This window comes from Haliotis asinina, chromosome 4 (genome assembly GCF_037392515.1).
Source record: "Haliotis asinina isolate JCU_RB_2024 chromosome 4, JCU_Hal_asi_v2, whole genome shotgun sequence".
NCBI lineage: Eukaryota > Metazoa > Mollusca > Gastropoda > Lepetellida > Haliotidae > Haliotis > Haliotis asinina.
This window is the reverse complement of record NC_090283.1, coordinates 54679452-54706370: the sequence shown is the minus strand read 5'-3', so window position 1 is coordinate 54706370 and position 26919 is coordinate 54679452. Positions and strand designations below refer to the sequence as shown.

The 26919-nt window shown below is 40.8% G+C and overlaps 1 protein-coding gene and 1 long non-coding RNA gene across 2 annotated transcripts; one reads left to right on the top strand and one right to left on the bottom strand.

The window, feature by feature from the left end:
• Window positions 1-359: 359 nt before the first annotated feature.
• Window positions 360-2077, bottom strand: LOC137282753 (uncharacterized). The gene is made up of 3 exons (XR_010956841.1): window positions 2012-2077; window positions 1691-1780; window positions 360-447 (listed from the first exon to the last, which is right to left on the bottom strand). It is a non-coding gene; the product is annotated as an uncharacterized lncRNA (long non-coding RNA).
• A 7059-nt stretch (window positions 2078-9136) lies between these two features.
• LOC137282781 (leucine-rich repeat-containing protein 74A-like) lies at window positions 9137-25245 on the top strand. Its single transcript, XM_067814573.1, has 11 exons — window positions 9137-9374; window positions 10702-10892; window positions 11851-11958; window positions 13513-13606; window positions 15839-15970; window positions 16754-16839; window positions 21369-21563; window positions 22154-22249; window positions 22708-23001; window positions 23381-23466; window positions 25101-25245. Exons 1-11 carry the CDS (start codon window positions 9137-9139, stop codon window positions 25243-25245), a joined length of 1665 nt encoding a protein of 554 aa, XP_067670674.1.
• The last annotated feature ends 1674 nt before the right edge of the window (window positions 25246-26919 follow it).

The following is a 26919-nucleotide window of genomic DNA, read 5'->3' as shown; positions in this document are numbered from 1 at the left end:
GTGACTGAATCTACAACTATCAACACGTGCTAAACTTCCCAAGCTGAATTTCTGAGAGAGGAAAAAAACCGTCAGTTTTTCTATCAAAATTGTTAAAAAGTCCTACCGCCCACGTTACTTTGGAAAAAGAAAGTGCCCGAGAAACATTTGATTATTTTATGCAGCCTAATGTACAAGCAGAATTGATCGTATAATTCCGTCTGTTATGACATGTTTTTATGACTCACTATCAACATAGTGATGGTGCCAGGTGTTCGCGATAAGGATTTCATAAGTACCATAAATAGCATAAAACTGAAACACCATCCAGTGATTTAGAGATATGGAAGACCTACCTCAGGGAACATCCACACTTGTAAATATGGTTGTTTGATTGACAGCGTCCATGCTGGGACCTGGGTTCAGTTGCAACATCACAATGGCGTATGTGAACAAGGTTCCAATTGTCTGTAATTGAAGAATTACAATGAGTATTTGGTGATGTCTGTGATCTTAAAATGCCACCGTTTCACAATGAGTGAGGGAACGATTACTGTAGTAATGTTTGCTTGTTTATTCACAATAATACCTGAAATTCACAATGGCCATGTAATTCGGAAGATAAAACCTTGGGACTCCTTGCATGAAGTCACCTTTGCTAAGGTTAATCTGAACTCCCATTCTTTAAAAATTACACCAAGGTTACCTTAGTTCTTTGCGAAAGGTGGCAGTAGCAAATATTATAGGCAGATACATTGACATGCCGTCATGTATCTTGTGTCTCACTTATTATACAGGCATGCATATTCTTAGAATATTGTTTATATAAGCGACAGCATTCAATCGTTATTCATCTCTGCGCAAAGCATATGTTAAAGAATCTCTCTCAGATATCGATGACAGAATGTGTTCTTAAATGGACGCTACAGCGAGGGCACCTGTCGCAAGCATATGGTGGCAAGTGGAATGTATGGTATTTCCTCAATTTATGTGGTTTTTATCATTATTATTACTAGTCAATCTGTTAGTGATTTTTCAATTACCAGTGTCCTTAGAACAAATAACAATACGCCGGGACAGTATTGAATGAGGTATGATACAGTATACCCTTATTCCCCAACTCATGGCATGAAAAATATACATTTAAACACATCTATCGACTCTTTTGGGTCTCAAAATGTATATGTTGAAAATGACGCTACTTGATTACAATTGTACACTTTCACACACGGAAGCTTCGAACTTCCAAATGTTTTGAGTGATTGAGTGAGCATGGCTTTACGTCACTTTTAGCAATATTCCAGGAATATCACGACAGTGGACACCAGAAATGGGCTTCGCATATTGTACTCATGCGGGGAATCCAACCCCGGCCTTCAGTGTGACGAGCGTCCACTTCAACCACAAGGCTACTCCACCACACCCCTACCACTCTCCAGAGATTGTTCTTCCTTTTCAACCCAAAATGGCAAAATCTACAATGTTAACTGAAGAGTCGACGTTGTTAATTATCAATAATCTCGAATGATATCTCTGAACGTTATCAAGGTCTGAACATATCTTCCATAGATGACAGAACGGTTCAGTAGCCTGGTACATCATTATCTCTACACTGAGTGAGTGAAACCACTTGCTCATTATAGTCCAGCAGTAGAAAATGGCAATGGTTCCAACACTGCACTCCTTGATATGTAGTGATGCAACAACCTACCATCAATATGGCGGACGCGTCAACTGTGAAGAGACCATGAACTGTGAACCCAATAGTCGGACCTTGGAGTCGAGCCACAAACAGACTAACCTAAAGTCAGTAAATGAGAACTTTGTCAATGACCAATCACCTCATTTGGAAATTACACTCATAAATACCATCACTCATAGTTATCGAAAACCAATTACTTTGAAACAAGAAATTCGAAAAGAAAATTCTATCAAATACTAAACAATATCAGAAAACGTCATACCACAAATGTTATGAAAGGATGAAATGACAGGACATTTATGAAGGTGATTTGTCCACACATGTACTTACGACCTGTGCAGTCTTGTCAGTCAGCTTGGAGAAATCACACAGGAAGAGACTGTCTAAGGGACCGTGAGCCTGAAACACATACAGTTAAATGCAATAAAGCTGATGAAAGCTGTTTCTTTATTGAACATTATTATCAAGAGACCAATATCTCCTGACACATTGTAGTTGAGGGTAACATATAGGAATCCGGTAGTTCAGCCGGAAAGTGAACGCTATGGTAGTATTTGTATAATGTACGAAACTAAAACAATTCCTAAAGAAAAGGCGCCTTAATATTCCGGGTGAGATCCGGGTTAGAACCGATCTACAGCAACACTTGTTTTGTGGGACAAACGGGACATGGTGGTCCGCCTCTCTGAGTTGGCTAACACATGCCATTGGATCCTCATCTTACGTAGACTGACTCTAATCACTGGATTGTCTGGCCAAGATCCGACTACTTACAGACCGCAGCTAAAGCATTGCTGAGTGCCGCGTTAAACATACACAAATAATCGGGGGTGATCAGAAACTCCTCACACCTCTGCATGACAAGAGGAGAGACTTCAGTTTTGCAAACAATTTTATGTCAAGCATGTAGCTGGAATATTGCTTAGTGCGGCGTAAAACTAAACTCAACCACGTTACAACCACATACATAAATGTAAACAAACATCAAGGGTGCATCAACCCCGCCATCGTGGCAACGTGTAAGGTATACCTGATACAAAGCTACAAAATGACCCCAGGCACTATAGAAGAATCTGTATAACTCACCACTGATGTGACGTACGCCCCGATGGTCAAAGTCGAGAACAGAGTCACGGATCCTGCACCAATAATGTAGATACATATTGCCAGTTCGGGGAGGAGGCCCGTTCCCTTGATGGCCCCAAACAGTACACAGCACAGCATTGGAATCTGGGTTGCAAAACACGGAAATAGAAAATGTCCAACGATTTTGTTGGCAGTACACAGCAATTCACAGAGATGTGCATGACGCTTGCGCAGTAGTTCACATGTTTCTTTTTCCACGGATCCAGAATGAACCATTTCTCTAACCAGTTTGTTGATCTGCGAAAACTCCTTTGAAAGTAATCGAGCAGTTGCAACAAAGAATATTTGTGCTGCCGAAATGCCGGAGCTACCGTGGATCAATACCAATCCGCAGGCGCACACACCTACATAGTAGAGACCGCCGCTGAGGTCTGAGAAAGGATAATAGATGTGGTATCCTCTCATCACAGAAGGCGGTGTCATCATGGTAGTAATCAGAAGTAACCATACCATAAGAAGAACCAGCACACTTGCTACGATGAGTAGTCTCTTCAGAACTGTTGCCGTCTTTACTAAGTTGACTACGCTGCCATATCTCAGGTAATAGGACGAGAGCTCACTGACGAAGGGTTGCATGTATTTGGCAGATGCGATCACAGTGGCTGGAATTTGGTATGCGCTCCATGACAAATAAAACCACATGGCTAAAATTGTCATCACGCTTGGAGACAAATTTTCCTGTTCCACCAACACAAAGCAGAATCTAATGAAGTTCAAAAGCTGCAGCAAAGACACAATCGCGCAGTACGAACACTGAAAGAATCGCCATTTACTCTTGGTTTCAGAGGAAACAGACAATCCAAACATTTGAAGAAACCTGGTTAAATATTTCATATACATCTCCATATCGTTGTGCGCAGCCATGTTTCTGTGTGGTGTTGCTGGTGCGAGTTTCTCATATGATTCCGCATCTCATACGTCGCTTTTAATGATGGATGGTGTATAGGTTCGTGTGTGCTGTGCTCTCAAGATATCACTGTGCTCAAGACGTCAGTCAATACGAATTACATGGCCATTAAGCCCATCATGGTCCGGGTCTGTGCATTGCATCAGTCGCACAAGTCTACAAAGGGAAAATAGGTTGAACAATCTCAACGTCAGAACAGAACTTTTACTACTCTCAGCATATGAGGTACAAATATACATTTGGAAATTGTAAGATGACAAGATGGTTTACAAGGAAGGTTATTCAGTTTCATGATATTGCTAGAAAATATAATTAGTTGTGTTGTTGTTGGGGTTTGTTTTGTTTTTTTTGTTTTTTTTGTTGGTTTTTTTTTACAAAAAGAAAAAATCACTGATGCGTTTACAGTTAAACAATTCCTTAAGTCTTACACGTGTGGGTTTTTTTAAACATAATGGTTTGGGATATACGTTTCACGGTGATATTTGAAGAAAGGGCCAATGAATATGTAGCAAATTCCTCGCCAACATCACAGATGTCACAGAGGTTACACATTCTTTCTTCGGTGGAATTTTTTCACTCCTGCCTACTTCTACAGGAAGTTCTAAACAAGAGAAACCAAGAACCAAGAATATAAGAACCTAGGAAAAATGGGTGTGTGTGAGATATTTTTCAAAGACAAGTTAAGATTTGAATACGGATGCGTATTCAGATACATAGTAGCCTTAGAAGAATTAGTGCTCTCTGCGCGCCATGTTTGCACCACTGAAAGTTTACTCAGTACGAACAGAACAATGTTTTGCTTGTGATACAACATAATGAAACCGGGGATTAGCATATAATTTAAAAACTGAACTATTGGACATATTTGAATCAGGTCACATCAGGCTTGTTTGTTGGATGCTTACTGCACACGGCAATATTCGAATATGAAAACGGTATGTTGATAATCGAGTCTGAACCAGAGAATTTAATGATCAACAGCATGAGCACCGATTAACGAACCTAAATTAAATCCGTTGTCATGTCCGTTATATACCTCGCAGTGAAGACTCTCCATATTTGGATGCACACAACCCAGAACTGTAAACGTCATCAGAGCATTTCTGTCGCATACCTTTTGGTATCCTATGGAACACTTAGAATCAACAGGCCACATCAGAAAGACAAAATTTATTTCAGAATAGATTATGGATCAAGAACAAAACAAACGGTGTCCCTAAAGTGCATGCAGTAGTCTTCAGTTTAATATCGGCGACATTCAGACATGCCAAAGGTTTCGTTGCCAATTTCTAGACTTGAATCTTTCAAGATGATTATGATAACTTTGAACATAACGAGAGATCGGGATGGCCATCCGGGTATATTATTTTTGTTTGTTGTTTAAGGTCGCACTCATCAACACTCCCGCTATACGGCGGTCTGCAGAAGTTTGGACCAGACAATCCTGTGATCAACATCTACACAATTGTTACACGGTGACTTGCGTCACTAACGAATTTTGATTCAAGACCGTTAGACTCCAAGGTCAAAGATTCTATGGAAGTGCTTTTTTTCTGGACGTAAGCATTAAAAATGTAATAGAAAGTATATTTGTTTTGTGTGTTGTTAAAAATCGCTCTCAGCAATATTCAGCTCGCCAGCTATATGGCGATGAATGTAGACGAGACAAACCAGTGACTGACAACGTACGCGATACAATGACAGTGTCAACTGTATCAGCTAGTCAAACCACCCGTTAGTATAGCAATTTCAGCCCTTATCTTCTGTTTGAGCGTCTCAGCGTCTGATTCAAAAACAGATTGTTGAAGGCATTACAAGTCAGCGGGCCTGACCACTAGTGTCAAGTTACGACAGGCATGGACTACTGGTTCATCTGCACGGGTCTGTATTACCGTTGTAAAATGTATCAACAAAGTTTACATGGAAATTATGTATCATCTATCTAACCTCGGAGAAACATTGTGCAAACCGTGACCTTGTACGTGTGCCACACTTTGAAAAGGCATGCATTCGATCGTCACGCATAACACCCGGGTTCGATTCCCCACATAGTTTAATGTGTGAAGCCCGTTCCTGGTGTCCCCCGTTGTCATATTGCTGGAATATTGCTAAAAGCGGCGTAAAACCCAACTCACTCTGTAAAAGAGACTTCCAACGTGACATTTAGCTGTGGCGGAGTTAAATAACTTCATGGTCCAGGCTGATTACCTTTGAACATGATCTGAGGTGCAGATAAGCTCCCTTGTTTGCCTCTTTTGGTATCACTGAACAATATTGTACCTTCAATATGTACGACTTTACTTCACTGTGTTGTCTGTTTTTTGTGTTGTTTAATGACACACTTCACGCAGCAATATTTCGGCTATATAGCGGCAGTATGTAAATCGTCGATCCTGAGCAAGACAAACCAGTGGTCAACAACAGGAGCATCGATCTACGCCTACGCAATCGGGATATGATGGCATATGTCAGTCAAGTCCGCGAGGCTGACCACCCGATACCATAATTTCACTTTTGACTGGTGAGATACGCGATTGATAAAACCCCCTAAGGGATCGACATTAATTTAAAGTCTGGTGGAGAATGACAGGCCCTTTGCTCTCCAATAATCCTGTTAAGCCCACTGAACAAATCTAAGGAACTCAAATGTGTAACGTATTTAGTATTACGAATTATGTCAAATCTGATTATCTCCTTGAGTACAGCTAAGCTGTGGAAAACTGTACTCCAGTAATACTGTGAGTGAAGGTCAGGGTAATTATTGACAGAGCCCAGTCGACCCATGGTGTGTTGAGTATCTTGGGCTGTTCAAATGTGTTGTGTTTAGGTTGGAGAACGCCATATTCATATAACATACACAGGTATTTTTGCTCCTTTACTTATTTAGATGTCCCTGGTGTTTAGATTGCGTATGCAAACTGCTCACTGTTGCCATCAATGATGGTGAGTGTTTATTGTTAGGTTCTCACAGTTATTTCTCAATGGAATCCAATTTGTGTCTAGAAAGAATTGTGTGTGTATTCTGTGTTACCTGGACATCGTATATTGCAACCTGCCAGCATTGCTTAACAACCAACAGTGGAATCTATTTTCTCATTCATAGGAGAATCCGAATGGAAGGAGGTCTTTATACCTCTAAGTTACAAACGTTTAATAGTGATTAGCCTGTGTTGCCTCACACGTGGAGTGACATATGTGGGTAATGGAACGGTGGACAGGCGAATGCTTCTTATCCCACAAGAAATTGTAAATCTTTTACTCCTTTAATATTTTTTTTCACAATGTCTAAGTAAATCTCTTACTCTTTTAGTATTCTTCTTTTCATAGTATCAAAATTAGGAGATAAACATATTGTGTTGGAAATTCAGAGGTATGTAATGAAATTATAATAGCTCTAAATTTGAATTAAAACCGAATGTGTAACGAGAAAGGCTTAGGTCATAACCACGTACATAAACAAATACATAATGTGTTGGAAAATCAGAGCTATTTAACGTGATTATATAACTCTGAATGACTTTGATTAAAATATGTGTTCAATACCGTAAGTTCCAATGGTACCTTGCTTGGTGCCAGACTTGAGTTTCTCTTGATTTTAAGGCTGTTAATATTGTGTTGTTGAATGATACTTTAGTCTTTTAATGCACTAAAACTAGTTACAACTGAAATTATTGATAGTTTTGCTGTTGCTGTGTCCCTCGCTAACAGGATGTTATATAGGCTAAATATTTTGCTATATGTCATATAAACACGCTGTCGTGTATCGCCAGAGTTGTACAATCGACATCAAGCAGAGATGTCTTTATGGTTCTGTTAGAATGTGGAATATTTCTGATACCGAAAGAAATCGACCTTTATCCCCTCATTTGGAATTATGGAAATAGAAAATTTAATATCGTACACACAGAGTTGAGATATATGACTGGTCACCTAAATTATGATCTGGTCCGTTTCAACATGAAAGAATCTGCTTTTGTTACTTTGGCAGTCCTTGTGAAAATGTACATCACTTCTTATTAGAATGTAAACATGCAAACAAAGAGAGGCATTAAAATGTTAAATTTTTTAAAAATTACAAAGTTATTCTCCAATGAAATCATTATTGTTTTCAGGAAGTCCTGACATGACGATTTCACAGATTTCTTATGAATTATGAAACAGGAGTTTTGAGCAAACGTAACCATTCGGTCATGTTCGAGGTAGTTACAAATTTCAGTTTCTCGCCAAAACACAGTTGTTACATTTTCATCCTTTACAGGTATTTATGATAACAGCATGTTGAATTTTGTCAGATCCTTTGTCAGATGGGCGGAAGGTTTCTGAAGGTTTCAATTTCCAGGTTCCCGATCCACAAAACCTTCGTAACGTTACGATCAGTCGCAAGTGCAGTTTACCATACGCTTCCGAATGTCGTAACTTTACGAACGCTTTGGGGATCGGGAGCCAGAATTAGAGCGCTACGACATTCGTAAGCCTATGATAACGTACAGAGTTTTGACAGGTCTTAACTTTACGAACGCTTTGTGGATTGGGAAGCAGAATTAGAGCGCTACGACATTCGTAAGCCTATGATAACGTACAGAGTTTTGACAGATCTTAACTTTACGAACGCTTTGTGGATTGGGAAGCAGAATTAGAGCGCTACGACATTCGTAAGCCTATGATAACGTACAGAGTTTTGACAGGTCTTAACTTTACGAACGCTTTGTGGATTGGGAAGCAGAATTAGAGCGCTACGACATTCGTAAGCCTATGATAACGTACAGAGTTTTGACAGGTCTTAACTTTACGAACGCTTTGTGGATTGGGAAGCAGAATTAGAGCGCTACGACATTCGTAAGCCTATGATAACGTACAGAGTTTTGACAGATCTTAACTTTACGAACGCTTTGTGGATTGGGAAGCAGAATTAGAGCGCTACGACATTCGTAAGCCTATGATAACGTACAGAGTTTTGACAGGTCTTAACTTTACGAACGCTTTGTGGATTGGGAAGCAGAATTAGAGCGCTACGACATTCGTAAGCCTATGATAACGTACAGAGTTTTGACAGGTCTTAACTTTACGAACGCTTTCTGGATCAGGACCCTGCCGTGTTGGGTCTGTGGCGGTCCACTGGCGGATCTAGAGGGTTCCCTTGAATTTTAGTTGTGTATTTCTCCCAATGATTTCTTTTGTTTTCATCTCAGATCATGGCCATTAAATGATTATGTGTTTCATGATCGATGCAGTGACATACTTTAGGAGGTCAGTAGATGAAGGTTACACTTGATCTTTAGTGCACCACAGGCGGATATAGACGGATGGGCGGTGTGGGGTTGGTTGTGTGTGTGCAGGGGTGCGGACTGCCAGTATTTGTCGGTTCTGATAATGCTTTCAATAAATCTTATCCCAGGGAGAAGATGAATGTTTTACGTCCACTGAAACATGGCGGCTCTCAAGCATTGGACACACGCTATCGCCTGGCGTTGCCTCAGATGAAGACGATGAATCAAGTTGTGAACCGAGCGAGGAATGGCATCATGGAGGAAGATCTTAACGAAGAAGAGGAAGAACCACTCCAACTACCGAAGCGTATTTTCAAAATGAGGTTATCTCAGTTCGAGAGTGATTACATAGATGAATATGACTTCGACAAAGGTAATTTCCTCTTTCTAATTCCATAGTCAGATATTTTCTCTTTCTCATTCCACAGCAGACATTTTCACTTCTTCACACCTGTGAAGCTCCGTGTTAAAATATTGGCCTACAGTAACCTATGCATGTCGTAAGAGGCGACTAACGGGATCGGGTGGTCATGATCGCTGACCTTGTTGACACATGTCATCGGTTTCCAATTGCGCAGATCGATGCTTATGCCTTTGATCACCGAATCGTCTGGTCCTGGCTATTATTTACAGACCGCCGCCGTATAGCTGGAATATTGCTGAGTGCTGAGTTAAACCCACTCACTCCTTCCTCACTCCTTAGTGCGGCATTTTCCCTTCCTCATTCCATAGTCCGCCAATTCCTCTTCCACTTTTGACAGTCTCATATTTTCTCTGATTCGGCACTCCATAAACCGACATTGCCTCTTTTTTCTCTTCCTTTCTTGTTTCAAGTTAATTTTGAGGTTCAAAATATCGAAATAGCTGAAGCAACGAGATCATAAGGTTACGCGAAAAGCTTTTGATTAGATTCATGAGAAACTTTACACAACGGGACAATTATCAAAATTACTAACCCATTGTCCAGTAACTCAAACCAAAGGTTGAAACGAATATTTATGCTTGAAATAAGTCTTTTCAAAGCAATATATTTTGGTAACTAAAGTTACATCACTAGGCTTTCGTATATATAACTTGCTTTTAAGATGTCTAAGGCCACATGCTTGATTTGCCATGAGATAGATGACGAGAACCAGAAAATATCAGAAAGGAATATAAAGAGAAATATTTCTTATTGAATGACACGTTTCATATCCTCATGATAAAGAATAGTCGATAAGTATCAGATCGTCAAACAGGTTTTTTTGTAATTTTTCAACGTCAGCGGTAGAGTGCTCTGCCGAAATTGATTCCATTTGACCGTACAGCAAACATGCGCGGATACTTGTGTAAACGTATCACTAAGGGTCGGTGATGTCGCCAGTCCCTGTTTCTCCAGTCAAACTTAAGGCCGAATTTGGACGTAACGTTTTCACTCAAATCTTAGAAAATGCAGGAACATGCATTTATCGGAATGAACTGAAACCGACATTTGACTCAAACAGATAATTTCCGTTTACGAGATAGGTTCCTTGAGCTATTTTGGCTTTTGGATTTTAGAAATTCTGTGGAGTTAGAACTTCAGGTGTTTTCAAATGATCAAACTCAGTTTTAAAACCTTTAAGGTTGTGTGAGAAATCAGCCCAGGTGTTCAGAGCAGGTTTATCCTTCAGCTAGCAGCACTGTCCACACACCCAGTGTGTTTAACCATTATATTTCAGACGACGATTGTGACCAGCAAGCCGTCCCTGAAGGTACTGAAGAGTCACAGAACGCCTACATGTGCTCCTGCAGAGACTTGCGAATAACGGCAAACAAAAACATCATGGACAGTTTGAAGAACAATGCAATGAAAATAACGAATCAAAGGCTCACAACGAAAGACGTTCGTGCTTTGTCCATCGCTCTTCTTGTACGTTAGTCGTTCTAGTTATGTGTCAACTAACTGAGGTGCCTCGTAATTTCTATCTTGACCTATACATACTCTTTTTGTATGCTGGCACCGACTTCGTTGACACATGTCATCGGTTTCGATGTACATGCTGTTTATCACTGGATTGTCTGGTCCAGACTCGATTATTTACAGACGGTGGAGTAAACCTAAACTCACTGACTCATTCATTTTGTATTCTGGCAGTTGAGTATCTCTAAAATTGCAGGGGTTGGGTTCGAATGCAGGTAGTAATCAACCTGAAAAGTACAAGAATATGTACTATAACGGGAAAGTGTTTTCCCAAATATAACATATGTTACATTCGACCACTTTCAGGTATTGGGTATTCATAGCTTTCGTCCATGGGAGCCTTACTAATTGCGCTTGCCCGTGATCTTGCCCGGTTGTCAGAATTCCATTGTTGTGGCAGTTGGGGTCACTGAATGGGTTAGTTTGAATCCCGAACGGAATATTACCATACACGACAAAGTTATCATATCTGGTAGGAATATATATTAATATTTCAGCAATGTCAGCTACATTCACAACAGTGATGCATTTTTTATACCCAACGTCATGTTTTGAATTTTATAAGACGTGTATTTCTCTCAACACTTTCTTTCGTGTTGTGGCCATGAAATGAATGTCTGTTCCATGATCGATGCAGTGAATACTTTAAGAAGGTGAAGGTTACACAACCATGTTTGTCGTAAGATGCGACTAGAGGGATCGGATGGTCAAGCTCGCCGACTTGGTGGATGCTACCGTAACCCAATTGCGTAGGTGGACGTTCACATGAACCACTGGATGGTCTGATCTAGTCTCGTGTATTTGAGACCGCCGTCATAATCGCTGATGGCGACATTAAATACCATACAGAAAATGCAAACCAACAAAAAAATACTTTCACTTATACTGTTGCAATGCTTACTTCCAGAAAAATACTTCCGTTGAGGTGTTGACCTTGGATTCTAATAGTCTCGAACCGAAGGGCATTGAACCCATATCACAAATACTACCTCACAAACCAGAGCTAACAGAACTGGTAAGTCCTGCCTGAAATACTTGTACTATAAACGATTATTAACACGATATGTTGACAGATCGGGACTTCACAGACATACCTGGAAACGTGATTATTCTATCAAACATTCTGACAGGTATGTCGTATTCCTGTAGAGACTCAACAAGTATGTGTTCAGTATTTAGACACCAAGATTGTTTGTTCGTTGAAATCTTTCTCGTTATTGTACGTTTGTTTTTTGTTTCTATTTTTCTTTATAATTGGCTACTGTCCCTATTATTGTTATCTACATACATATCATACTGCCTTGCCCAAATTTGAAATCCAATTTTTGAGAGATGCTGTTTTTAAGTCTTTTTATTGTGCTAAAAATTGTTTTCAGTGACACTTGCAACAGGGCAAGTGATTTTAAGAATGTACCTTGTCATGACTAATTTTCCTTTAGCCCTGATTTTTGATGACATAATTATGATGACGTAATTGTGAAAGAATAAATCGGCATGGTTTGATGTGAATGTTTAGTGAACTATTTATTGAGAAGTGATAAATAACGACGAAAGATAACTCTACTTTATTACCACTATTAAATTTAAATAGCTACATTTTGAGTAGATATGAAATGAAATCGAAGTTTATTTTCAGTTTGAAACGGTAAGCCGAAATTATCCAGTAGCTCAAGGGCAAGTAGGGTCCAATTATTTGATTTCACGAAATTAAAACTGACTTTCCCAGGCGTCGGGTGATGGGATTTGTGAACCCCTGTGGGGATATCCTATCTGGTTTTACTGTCCTTCGTTGACATGTTTTTTTATCATTTATATATATTTATGGTGAATTCAAAACCTGTTTTAGTCACGATATGGCTGAAATATTGCCGTTGTGACAGTAAATGCTATCTCACTCACGTACAATAGGCTGCTACTGACTGGTCGAAACTGCATACGTATTAAGATTTCATAGGGATCGAGGGGACGTTAATGTGTGAAGGAACACATATTTGCATGAACGAAAAAGGGTTTGGTCATACATAATCTTTCTACCAACACCGGTGGAAAGTACAAGCTGGTTCATCACAGTTACACCACCCAAGGCCTTCGTAAGGCTTTTAGCAAAGGTTTTAAGGTAGACAAGTGAACAACATTTCAAACTGTGATGACTCAGGGATAAAAAGATACCTGATTTAATTCCAAGTTTGACTTGCATCATGTGTTCCTGTTCTTTTGCAAACATATGATATAATCACTTGGATAGTAATTCATAATCACATTATCGTGATAAAACATAATTATTCAGACTAGAACTGTTTTCCATGATGAGAACAGTAACCCATGATTGTCGTAAGGGGATTCGGGTGGTCAGACCCGTTGACTTGGTTGACACAGGTCACTTTATCTCAACAGAGTAAGTCGGTGTTCATGCTGTTGATCACTGGATTGTCTATATCACAATGTAGCTGAGTTCGACGTTAACCAATAAACACACAAAGCTGTAAAATCAAATATCCTTCAGCACACATTTCGGATGAAGATTGGAAGTTTTTTGTTGTTTCTAATCAATAACAATGACATGTTTCAGAGGATAACCAACAACGCATTAGGTTCCCATGGTGCTAAGGAATTGTGTGAAGTTCTTGTGAGGAACCATACCATTAAGAAGGTCGACTTTTCAGGTTAGTTTCTGTTAATGTTTATTTAACGCGAAGATACAAAGCGTTGCCCAATGTTGTGATAAGCCCAAGAGAAGGAGTGAGTGAGTGGTTTTACGCCGCTTTTAGCAATATTCCAGCGATATCACGGCGGGGGACACCAGAAAATGGGCCTCACACATTGTACCCATGTGGGCAATCGAACGTGACGAGCGAACGCTTTAACCACTAGGCTACCCAACCGCCCCCCAAGAAGGAGAGCAACATATCAGTAGTTCGGCAATTTACCTCAGTCCACTTCAAAAAGTTCAATATGTGTGTCATCAGACAAACAAGAATATTCTAGCTGGATATCATACAGAAGACTTACTACATGTCATCATATCCTAATTGCGTAGAGCGATGTTCATGATGTCAGTCACTGGATTGTCCGGTCTAGATTCGATTATTTACAGTGCTACGTTAAACAACAGACAAACAAGCTAAAGACTAACGGGTTCTGCTTCGCAAAGCATTACACAGAAAATCTGACAGGTCGCTAGTGACAAGCCTTTTGAATTTATCATTCATATTATGCTAATGGCACATTAAGTGGGAGCTGTATGGTGTGTCTGTGTATGAACTTTTCAAATGTTTGAGATAGTGTAACAGCAGGGAAACATCTCCCACCTGCTATATTTAAGATTCAGGGACAAATGCGTTCAGAACATCTTTGTCATATTTATGATGTAATTGATCATAACAATATGGAGAATTACATAAGAATTCTAATGATTCAGAGATACTGTGGTGCGGTTGCTTATAATTGTATCGCATGGTTACACAATGGCATTCAAAAGTGGTCAAGTGTGACATTATGTCTGACTCATATTTGGGATTACACTATCTAGTACAGTATTTTGCTGAGTCTCATCCGAGATTCGAACCCGCACCCTCAGAGTCAGGCACCTAATCGCCAACACAGGTGCCTGACTCTTGGGACTAAAACCAAAAAAGTAATAGACACATGTTGCAATTGTATGGTACATGAACATAATTCCTTAACATAGTAATACAGAGCATACTTACTTGGAGTAGTTTCTTATGCATCATGTCAACGTTGCAAACATGAGAGAAGCTGATAATCTGATAATCTTAATCAAGCTAATCATGTGATTCGTTAACTGATCGATGTGTGAGACACATCCGGTGCTATCCTTGTGTATGAACTGTATTGCATATTCAGGTTGAAAATATTTCGGCATGTTTACAAGTATTTCTTCATATTTGTTGGCTTGTGGATGCGTGGGTGCATGCATGGTCGCTTTCGGTATCTACATGTGGTTGCATACATGGGTGTGTGCAAAGGTATGAGAGAGAGAGAGAGAGAGACTGAGAGAGAGACTGTGAGAGAGAGAGACTGAGAGAGACTGTGAGAGAGAGACAGAGAGAGAGACTGAGAGAGAGTGTATATGTAGGTATGTATACTATTATGGTTGGTGGTGTATGTGCGGGTGTATACATGGTTGTGTAGATAGGTGCATATGTATGTACCTGGGTGCATGTATGGACCTGGATGCATATGTGGGTGGATGGGCGTGGGTAGGTGGGTGCGGGTGTGAGGATGGCCGGGTAAGTGTATGCATATGAGTATATCAATGTTTTTTATTTTAAAGGTATTTATGAATAGGTATTTATACTGGTATGTTTGTTGGTGTATGTGTGTGCGGTTGTTTGTGTGCTTGTGTAGATAGATGTGTATTTTGTGGGTCATCGATCAAGATTCTATGGATGTTTTCCACGGCCCCTTTCAGTGCTCTTTCTGGAGACAAACACAGCAACTCTGACTTGAACTTCCGTGTTATATTAGACTATAATGCATTGATCAGTCCTTACATTTGAAGTGTTGAGAAGCAGATCGACTTAAGTGAGACTTGGGTTGTTTTGACATAATAACACCCCAGAAATTGTCATATCGAGATCAATAATGTGGTGAAAATTTAACGTTGATATATTAATATTTTCCGGAATTACAGCGAATGGAATATGCATGATTTATAAAAAAGACCTAACCTCAAAGCAGTGTATCGCCTCTAATGGGACACCAGAAAAGGGGATTGAGGTCGTTTTGCTTCTCAAGCCTTCGTTTATCGCTTCGTCGAAACAACTTTTTAACATTTCTTGACATCGATGACAGGGACGTCGTGACGCTTGTTTGTTGTTTTTAATGCTTCATGGGAAAAAGTAACTTACATTCACCCGTTCTCTTCGCTCCAGGAAATGGTTTCACTGAAAAAGACGCTGAATATTTCAGAGAGGTGTTGGAAGAAAATAACGTGATAAAAGAGATGAACTTGAGCCATAATGAGTTGAGAGAGAAGGGTGGATCAGTGCTAGCGGACGGCATAGGTATGTCACAAGGAATCAATCTACTTGTTGTAGCATGTAAATCTGCCATGATGATACACTAGCATAAGTAAGTTAACATTTAAAATTATGAACTGATCAGTGCTTTGAAATCTGATATCTTTAATTTACCCTCAGTTGGCTTGGTTCCAATATACGTCTTCGATCACATCAAAACAAAAATTCAAATTCTATTCATATAGTCAGAGCACCATGCTTTGAGATAACTCACTCATTCCGCCTGTGAGGTAACTCACACACTCACCCATTATCTTAGATCACATTCTTCTGCCTCAACGTCAGACACGGTATTCGGAATGTATAACGATTTCTCACTTTTACGACATTAAAAGCAGTTCCAGAGATACTCATCATGTTTTGCTGAAAGCAATGTCATTGCTTTACTCTCGGGAGTTAATGCTTGGATGACGTTTGTGGAAGTCACAGTGACCTCGAAATGCTGAGCATAATACATTTGCACATTCAGTTTCAGCTTACCGTCGATGCCAAAAATATGTATAGACAATCAACGTTAAATTGATATGTGCTGTTATTAATTATAGCAATACACTCTGAGGCCACTGTGTATACAATTGAAATATATTTTTTTCTATCGAATTACATTCGTAAAGGCTTCACTGTGATTTTGGTTGCCTTAAGTCATAGGCTTTAAACGAATGGACAAACTACACATTAAAGACGCATCTCATCGTCATTAAACTAGCACTTTAGAAAAAAAAAACACAGGGGAGTAAAAGCGCGTCTACCTAAATATATCATCTTCAGAGAAGAACGACTGTCTTCGTGTGTTGGATCTCAGCTGGAACCATCTCAGGCTATCAGGAGCTGCTGCCATTGGCGAGAGTCTCCAGGTAGGACCCGCTGTCAGAGGCCTTTGTGACACTGAGAGGATTACGCTTTTTTTTAAATATAAAAATTCGAAATGGCACCCGACTTGAAACGCTTCACAGTACAATATATCAAGACAAGGCCGGACACTTCGGTGTACGCCTGCTTTGTCGATCGATACGCTACCATCGCATGCATTCTATTAAAACTTCATCTGTATATCTATACTTCAACTTTATCGCTTAAATCTTCATCATAGCCATGGGTGATTGGCCTATCGATCACAACTCATGACACCTACCCGTTTTTAGTGTTATTTCTACAAGTCAACTGAAAGCCGATTTTGACTCTCAACTACAACTGGATGACGATAGCAAGGACGATAAGCCGGCATAAATTGAGTGTGGTTAAAGCAAGCCCTCTCATTAGTCAACGCCTGATATCGTCCTCTATTTGTGTCAAGATCGTTGAAGCAGGTGGGTGGGGAACATCAAAGTGTCCGGCCCTGTCTTGATATATTGAACTGTGAAGGGTTTAAGTCGGGGGTCATCGCAATTTTTTTTATAGTTTTAAAAACAAATGTTCAATCCTCCCAATGCCACGAGGGTCTGTGCCCACAGTCGTAACATGACGCAGTCACCTCCAGTAGTTGGCATACACCCTAGTGACCCTACACTATTTCTTTACGAGGGTTTACGAGGGTTTACAAGAGATTGTGAAACCTGTGAAGAGGGACCAACCCGAGGACCCGAAGGGTTCCGACTCGCAGGATTTACAATCTCTTGTAAACCTTGTCTCTTGCAGGAGTGGTTTCTCCAATCTATCAACCGTTTTTTGCGTAAATTATCTTTCAAAATAATATATTGCGATTGATATCGCTACGTCCTTGTGCCTTATAATAGATCTTCATGGGGTATACAGTATAACGAGTGCGTTGACGTAACCTGGCCGATTTTCATGAAAAGCTCGTGCATTCTGCGCACTGCACGTGCGCTGCCCGAAGTATTCATCTTGTGAGGAGCACATGATTCATACTGACGAACCTTCGCAGCCTACTGCTAGACACATTAGATGATCCTGCGCACTAAACGCATTTGTGACAAGAGAGGCTGTACAACGAATTGGGCGAGTACACTTGGCTGCTACAGGTAGCTTGACGATTATGCACGTGCAATACATGCTAACCGTGACATGAAATCAGCACTGCTACTGATTAACACCTGTCTCGCTACTGTTTTACACCTGTCTCAATACTGTTAAACAGATTTCAGTTGTAGTAAAAAATGTCCAAGTTAGGGAAACATGGGCAAATAGTCCATTCTCAGGCAAGGGAGATAACATACAATGTTATCATGTATATGGACAAAAAATTGTGCAACCAAAGCAGATTCTCTTTTACAAAGTAGCCGTGCTGCTGGACTCTCAACAGCAATTTTAAAGCGCCCTAAGGCAGAAGGTGGTAGGAGTGCGAGTGGACCTACATTTATCAGTCCCACCAAGTTGCGCAATCCCAAAACTTGCAGTTACAAACTTGATGATTTCGACCGGTGTGCAGTCTGTCAATTTGTACAAAGTTTATATGGCGTAAAAAAACAACTACCCATTCTGGATACCATGTATAATATGGCAAAGTGCCAGTTGAACTACAAGGGTTATAAGGAAAGTTTTCGAAAAACTCTCAAAGACATGGGGTTTAGGTGGCGAAAAACGCAGTCAAATCGTAAACTTTTAATTGAACGTAAAGACATTGCTTCCAAGCGTTTGCAATACTTGCGTGCAATAAAGAAATACAGAGATGAAAATCGAACACTCATCTTTATCGATGAAACATGGTTGCATGTACACCACATTGCCCCAAAGTGTTGGCAACTTGAGGGTGAAGTCGTAATAAATGGGGTTCAACTTCCGTCTGGCACCGGACCTCGTCTGAACTCAAATCAGCAGACTATCATGACAAGATGAACTTTGATAATTTTTCCAAATGGCTCCAGGAAAAGTCGATCCCAAACCTTCCACTGCACTCTGTCATCGTTATGGATAATGCACCATATCATAGCAAGTAAGTGAACAAATGTCTGACAACCGCCAATAGAAAAGATGACATAAAAGCATGGCGTTTGATGAGAAAATGCTTAAAGCCGAACTATTGTTTCTTGCAAAATCCAACAAATCGGGCCCTGTTTACAGAGTAGACACGATGTTGAAGCCACATGGTCATGATGTACTAAGCCCCTCCCAGACACCGAGACTGATTCAGAGAGTGATAATTAAAGCATCAATCAGTAAGTCCGCCTAATTTTCCAGCATTGCTGTGTCTTGTGTAATAATTGACACATACTATATCAGGTTTTTACTGTTACCATACTTTGTCATACAAAAAGAGTAATCGTTGATGAGTTGTCTGTATTTTATAATTTTTTAGTCACTGATACTTCTGTCAGTCTGGTACTGAGTAATCCCCAAACCAACAAAATTGTGTACAAAGATATTTCTCACTGACTTATCAGTGTCAAAAGGTATTTTCAGTTTTCTGTACATAATTTTGGTGACCATAATAAAAATATGACAGAAATTTGGAAATATTGTTTGAATACTAACCATTTCTCTGGAACCGGTTATATATATTTCCAAGATATCTAATCCCGGTCGATCACCAGCGGAATCATGGACGAAAATCAGCCCGTACAGAGAAATAGGAACAAAATTATGGGATAAATATATTTCCCCCTTGCTACTCTGATTTAGCCACCACCATTCAGTGAATGGTGACTTTTAACATATTAAACAGTTAAATGAAACACAATTAACTATATGTAGTTATTATCTATTTAATATTTAACTGACGAAAAGTCAACTTTAACCATTAAAACAACACTGCATATTCCTTCGAATGATAAGACTGCAATTTCAGGCATAAGATACTGATATTCCACGCTAACCTTTAGTTAAAACGAAGACAAAAAATAGATGATTGGGGCATTTACAAGCATTTTAGATATTCAACAGTTTTGTTTAAAACACCCCAGGAAAATGTCTTTTGCTTCGTGAAATGGATGGGTGGTCCTAAACATATTTGCTCAGTATATTGTGTTGATTCAATTCGTTGGGATTGTACCTGTTCCCAAATCGAGTGTGCTATAACAATTCATGCGTGAAACGCACGGGGAAAATGAACTTGTCGATATTTATCATACAACCTGTCTCCCTCTTGTTTCAAGTGGATCGTTCTGTGGGGCGTTCCCAAGTATGCAATTTGAGGTCATTTGTGAGGTCGTGGATCATCTTATTTGTGTTTACCAGTAGTGGATAAAACCGCCAATTGCAAGCTAGAGAGCAAAAGGTTGCAGGTTCGAAACCAGGTATCGCCACATAGTGTTGGAAGTTTTAAAAAAGTGATATTTTACGGTCGGTGATGGCAAGACAAAGTTTTATCAAAACCTTGGGTTAGAAGTTATCAGGGCAAAGTTACATCCCAGGGATGTACAATACACGTCAGTGATTATGTACCGTAACCATACGTTCTTGAAAAGACTGAGACGACGTACTCTTGTACGCAGGCCAGGTTGATAAATTTCACTCACAATCTCTTCCCTCTAATATCACTTTACGTAGTGAGTGAGTATAGTTTTACAACACAGGTAGCAATATCCCAACAATATCACGGCTCCACACACTGGATCCCTATGGGGAATCGAAACCAGGGTTTGGCGTGACGGCCGAACACTTTAATTGCTAGGCTACCCCACCTCCCCTACCCGTATCATAACTAAAGTGGCAAATGCCTCATTGGCATAAGACCCGTGAGGGTCCGGTGTAGAATAGCTATAGGCTTTCAGCAACCCATGTAAATCCAGCTAGGATCCATGCAGGTAGTAAAAGAACTGTAAGTCCCCATGGTCCCTAGTATGGTGATCTACCTTCAGTTGTTAGCAATCTCTAGCCCAGTTTTTTAAAGCATAGTTACTAGTTTTACATTCTTTTCTGTGATGTTCTAGTTGTTTTACTGTCCTTCGTAGACAGGTTTTTATAATGCTCATATATTCCATTTTAATGTTATGTTCCTGTCACGATATGGCTGAAATATTGCCGATGTGACGTTAAATATTAACTCACTCACTCCCTCACTTCAGCAACCCATGCTTGCCATAAAAGGCGACTATGCTTGTCGTACTAGGCGACAAACGGGATCGCGTGGTCGGGATCGCTGGCTTGGTTGACATATGTCATCGGTCCTCAATTGTGCATATCGAAGCTCTTGCAGCTGATCACTGGATTGTCTGGTCCAGACTCGATTGTTCACAGATCGCCGCCGTATTGCTGGAATATTACTGGGTGCGGCGTAAAACTAAACTCACTCACTCATGTGCATAACAGGAGATGTAGCTTGGGTTTTAGGTTTGTATATCCCCCTATATATGACCAGTCAAATGAATATGGTGTTGTACTAGGCTATATTGTAATTATACTGATATATAGTTGGTTGTATAAAGTGTTACGCTTCTAACATAATTGCTAAATATGTGACTATATGTGACGTTTGTTTCTTTCTCAGACCAACAATACACTTGAAGAGTTATATCTTGGCTGGAATGGATTTAATGTGAGGGGATGCGCGGCCCTGGGAAAGGCACTGGAAACCAACACTAACTTGCGGGTGCTGGATCTAACGTGTAACAGGGTTTGTGAGCTGAGTGTGTCACAGCTTCTGAAGGGACTGATCACCAACACAACACTGGAAGTGCTCAAGGCAGGTCACAGTCCCGTTGCAAGAATGTGTTTTTCCTATTAACGTGATATATAAAATGTTATTAAATGCAATATACGTTCGCTTTGTTGTTGTGAGTGCGTTATACGCCGTGTTTAGCAATATCCCATCAATATCACGGCGGGGTACAAAAGAACACATTTTGCCCAGTTGGAACACATTTTGCGCGCACGCACGCGAGTGCACACACGTAGTATTAATATTCCTTCTTGTAGCTGGATTTAAATTAAGGACAATTCAAGTTCACTCCATTGAAAAGCAAATCTATATATACCATTCATAAACTGTAAGAGATATTCCATTTTGCGAGTATACCACGAACCAATGGCAGTGCAGAATGAGAATGCAGGACTATATAACGATAGAGATGAAACGTCTCCAGAGGCATGGAATAAATTGTCTCATTTTCTCTTAATTTCTCTTCATCATCCGTTTCCCACTTTATCATTTGCATTTTATCAATCGTGTAAATCCAGTATCTGCTACCTTTTAATGGCACATTTACAACTGAACTTGAGCCACCAGAACGATTCTTGTGTCAATGCTAACTGTCATTTTGTCGTCCCTCCTAGCTTCCCCTCAACGGCATCTATCCAAGTGGAGCGTTAACGCTTCTTAAAGTGTTGAAGAAATACGAAACAATCAACGTGAAGTCTGTAGACCTAGGAGTAAGTATATATTCAATGAGATTCCATTTTCATATCGACTTTTTTACATGAACTGTGGGAGGGAAGTGGGATAAGAGAAGTTGTTGGGGCCTTCAGCAACCCATGCTTGCAATAAAAGGCGACTATATGCTTGTCGTAATAGGAGACTAACGGGATCGGGTGGTCAGACTCGCTGACTTGGTTGACACATGTCATCGATTCCCAGTTGCGAAGATCGATGCTCGTGTTGTTGATCACCGGGTTTTCTTGTCCAGATTCAACCATTTACAGACAGCCGCCATATACACACGTAAACACACACACACACACACACACACACACACACACACACACACACACACACACACACACACACACACACACACACACACAATTAATCAATCAATCAAGCAAGCAAGCAAGCAATTTCAGCAGGCAAACTCATACCCCAATTCCAAATGCTCTATCGGTTCCTGCAGACACAGAGCGTCACAGAAGAGTTCATTCAGCTTAAAACAACCCTGGAAGCTCAGCGAAACTTCAAGGTTTTACACGGCCCTGTCTTGAGGGAGGAGCTAAAGTTCTCCTCTATCCAGGAGGAACTGGATGAAATTGTGGAGAAGAGCATCGAGGACCTGATGAAGGAGCACCCCATGACGGTCCTATTTGAGTTCGCGAGGCAACAGAACTTTCGAATTCTTGACATGTTCACGAATTTAGACTCTGATAAAAGTGGAACTCTGACTATGCAAGAGTTTGAAGACGGGCTTGTAGTAAGGCAACGATTCTTGATTTCTGTGTCCTTATAAAATGCTGTAATTTCCTCATATACGGTGTACCCGTGGAGATCCGGGTTAGAGCTAACCTTCCGTAACACATGCTTGTCGTACGAGGCGACTAACGGGGTCGGGTGGTCAGGTTAGTTTACGTGGTTGACAAATATTATCTTATGCCAATTGTTTAGTTCGATGATTATACTGTTAACAGATGGGTTGTCTGGTCGAGACTCGATTATATACACCTCGCCACAATGCAGCTTGAATATTGCTGAGTGCGGCGTTAAACAACAAACCGTGAGAGTGTGTTTAAGATGTAATGCGGGTTCATCAGTTTATTCGTTATTGCATAGGGAATTGTTTGTTTCTCCTCCAGAAAGTCAACATACCCATCCCAAATGTAGCGCTGCATCTTCTTCTTAGCAAGATGGATATGAACAAAGACGGAGTGGTGGACTATGGGTATGTAGCAGATCGTGTGGCAACCTCGTGTGTAGCAAGGACACGTGTAGCAGCCTTACGTGTAGCAGACTCATGTGTAGCAAGGACACGTGTAGCAGCCTTACGTGTAGCAGCCTCACGTGTAGCAACCCTCACGTGTAGCAAGGACACGTGTAGCAGCCTTACGTGTAGCAACCCTCACGTGTAGCAGCCTCACGTGTAGCAACCCTCACGTGTAGCAAGGACACGTGTAGCAGCCTTACGTGTAGCAACCCTCACGTGTAGCAGCCTTACGTGTAGCAACCCTCACGTGTAGCAGCCTCACGTGTAGCAAGGACACGTGTAGTAGACTCACGTGTAGTAGACTCACGTGTAGCAGCCTCACGTGTAGCAAGGACACGTGTAGCAGCCTTACGTGTAGCAACCCTCACGTGTAGCAGCCTTACGTGTAGCAACCCTCACGTGTAGCAAGGACACGTGTAGCAGCCTTACGTGTAGCAGCCTCACGTGTAGCAAGGACACGTGTAGCAGCCTCACGTGTAGCAACCCTCACGTGTAGCAAGGACACGTGTAGCAACCCTCACGTGTAGCAGCCTCACGTGTAGCAAGGACACGTGTAGCAGCCTTACGTGTAGCAACCCTCACGTGTAGCAGCCTCACGTGTAGCAAGGGCACGTGTAGCAGCCATACGTGTAGCAAGGACACGTGTAGCAGCCTCACGTGTAGCAAGGGCACGTGTAGCAGCCTTACGTGTAGCAAGGACACGTGTAGCAGCCTTACGTGTAGCAACCCTCACGTGTAGCAGCCTTACGTGTAGCAACCCTCACGTGTAGCAGCCTCATGTGTAGCAAGGACACGTGTAGCAGCCTTACGTGTAGCAAGGGCACGTGTAGCAGCCTCACGTAAAAGATTCGCCTTACGTGTAGCAACCCTCACGTGTGGTAACCTCACTTGTAGCTACCGCACGTGTGGCAATCTCACGTGTAGCATACACGTATGTCAGCCTGACTTGTAGCTACCGCACGTGTAGCAGCCTCATGCGCATCAACCTCACGTGCATCAACCTCACGTGCATCAACCTTACTTGGATGGGGTGGGATGTAGTATACCCATCCTTATGGCCATGTCATGACTATTCGCTGTACAGTTTTATCGGGCCAATACTGTTTTACATTACATTATCTAGCAGAGTGGATCTTTGCTTACAGACACATATCCTTTTTCTGTTCCCGACAGTCTCATCCATCGGGCGTGCAATATTGCCGATGTCAACCACATTGTCGAAAACCGACGCGATGCAAGTTTGTTTTATATACACTGAACAAGCTTCACCACAAAGCCATCATAAAACTAACATTTTATTGTTCAAACATATTGTCAGAACACTGACTGTAAGTCAAGTGAATTGAATCTTTCCTCACTCTGGTGTTTCCAGTGATATAGCTAAAACATACCTCAAACATCGTGATTATACATTTACTAAAATGCCATGGGCAAATTACATAGTATAATCACCATTGGTATAACCGAAAGTAACGTTGGTACTAATATACTACAATTTCTAGCACGAACCTGGCAAGATTAACCTGTTATCGTTCCTCAGTTATCATTCATACGTTTAATAGTCCTCATGTCACTGGTCTTTTTCGTTTCAGAGAACTTGTGTTCGGACATCGAGAGTACAAGAAAAAGGTACGAGAATCAATAGCTGAAGAAGATTTTACAACTACCGAAATCGGAAGAATTTCCAGCAAAATCAAAGATCTGATGAAGAAAAAATTCTTAATGCGAAAATTCTGAGGAACTGTCAGAAATATCTAAAGCTGTGTACAAAGCAATTGAACTTTCATGAGGGAAAATTCATGAGGGACTAGGTATCAACCATCAGACTGTATTCTGGATGAATAAAATACAACCGAAGAGGCATACATGGACATGACAATTAGTAGGGGCGTTATTTCAGACTGACACTACCCTTTAAAACTGTCTTCCACAAGCCAATAGCTCGGCAGAGATAAAGTGGTATCCTCAACGACATAATGCTTCTATGCAACCACTATGATGTCATCTGTTGTTATAACGTCATAGTCCATAGTCCATACTCCAACGCTATTTTTCACGGCATTAGCATTTTCAGAAGCCTGAGGTATTTCATTAACTGCCCGACGAAGGAGAGCAGTTGAAAAGACCTAGGGCTTCTGCAAATGACAATGCCCTGAAAAATAGCGTTACAGTTATTATAACTAAAGAATTTAAATAAAATAATAATAGAAACAACGGCATTGGTTTAGAAGCATTTACTGCTAACAACAAACGACGGATGTCACTGACACACTTTTTACAAATACAGACACGTCATAAAACAACAAAGATGACGTCATTATGGAGAGTGACGACATTCGACCTTGACGTTTGCCCATACTACCAGCCTCCATTGTTTTCAGTGCTCAACAACGTCAGACTTCAAGTCGACATTTTCATTGCTGTATGTGGTAATTCAATATGATACAGTAGTTATGGTTGACACAGGCAAGAAAGTGCATAATGGCAGAGGTACAAGTGACGAATGTGAGGCAGATATATCGTCAATACTGAACCCAAGTTCAAACAAGCCGTAGGTGATTGAACTTCAACAGCTGAGCTACTTATGACGTCACCTAACAACGGGCTTGATAATGGCCCGTCGTCAAGCATTTTGCGGACATTATCAACTTACAGTGGTCCGCTCATTTCTAAAAATGTGCGGGCCTTTTGCCGATAGTTCTATCCATTTTAGCTTTAATGCTTTATGACTCAGTACTCTGCATATTTCTGCTGGAAGAATAATATTCGATGGCTTCAAACTCTAGTGGTAGACACCACTATATCAATACTATCGACAAAGTTGTAAAACTCAACCATCGGACTTGTATTGACGTGTAAGGAATAAAATGATTGTCAAAGTCTCATCCAACTAAAGTGAGAAGGTTAGAATGTGTAAAAGCGATGCCGTTTCATATTCTGTGGCCTTCAATCTCTTGATTGTTTGGCTGATTCACAGCAATGCAGCAGTACTGCTGTGTTTTGTTTGTTTTTGTTTCTTTATTTCACGATCTGTAAAGAATTGAGTCTCAACCAGACAGTCCAGCGATCGACAGCATGAGTATCTACGTGGTTGGTATACGATGACATCAACCATGTCTGACCACCCGATCCCGTTATTCGCCTCTTATGATAAGCATGGGTTGCTGGGTGGTCTACTCAGAGCTGCAATATCGTTGTAGACCCACTATTACAAAAAGGGAAGACAAATAGGTAAATTGTGGGAAGGGAGGCTATCGGACAGGTTTAACCTTTCTGGTGATATCGTTATTTCAACTTTTTCAATGGAAGCATTGCATTTGGTAATCGATATTCGGTATTCGAGACGCTTTTGTGGTATGTCGACATTCGAGATAAAGGAGAAAATCGAGTACTACCAAAAATGATGAGGAC

What these genes read in the sequence shown, in the direction of transcription:
- LOC137282781 (XM_067814573.1), top strand. Translation starts at nt 9,137, where the DNA reads ATGAATGTTTTACGTCCACTGAAACATGGCGGCTCTCAAGCATTGGAC. An exon ending in TAAGAAGGTCGACTTTTCAG is followed by an intron (nt 13,607 to 15,838) that starts GTTAGTTTCTGT and finishes TCTTCGCTCCAG; the next exon opens with GAAATGGTTTCACTGAAAAA. An exon ending in CAACACTGGAAGTGCTCAAG is followed by an intron (nt 21,564 to 22,153) that starts GCAGGTCACAGT and finishes CGTCCCTCCTAG; the next exon opens with CTTCCCCTCAACGGCATCTA.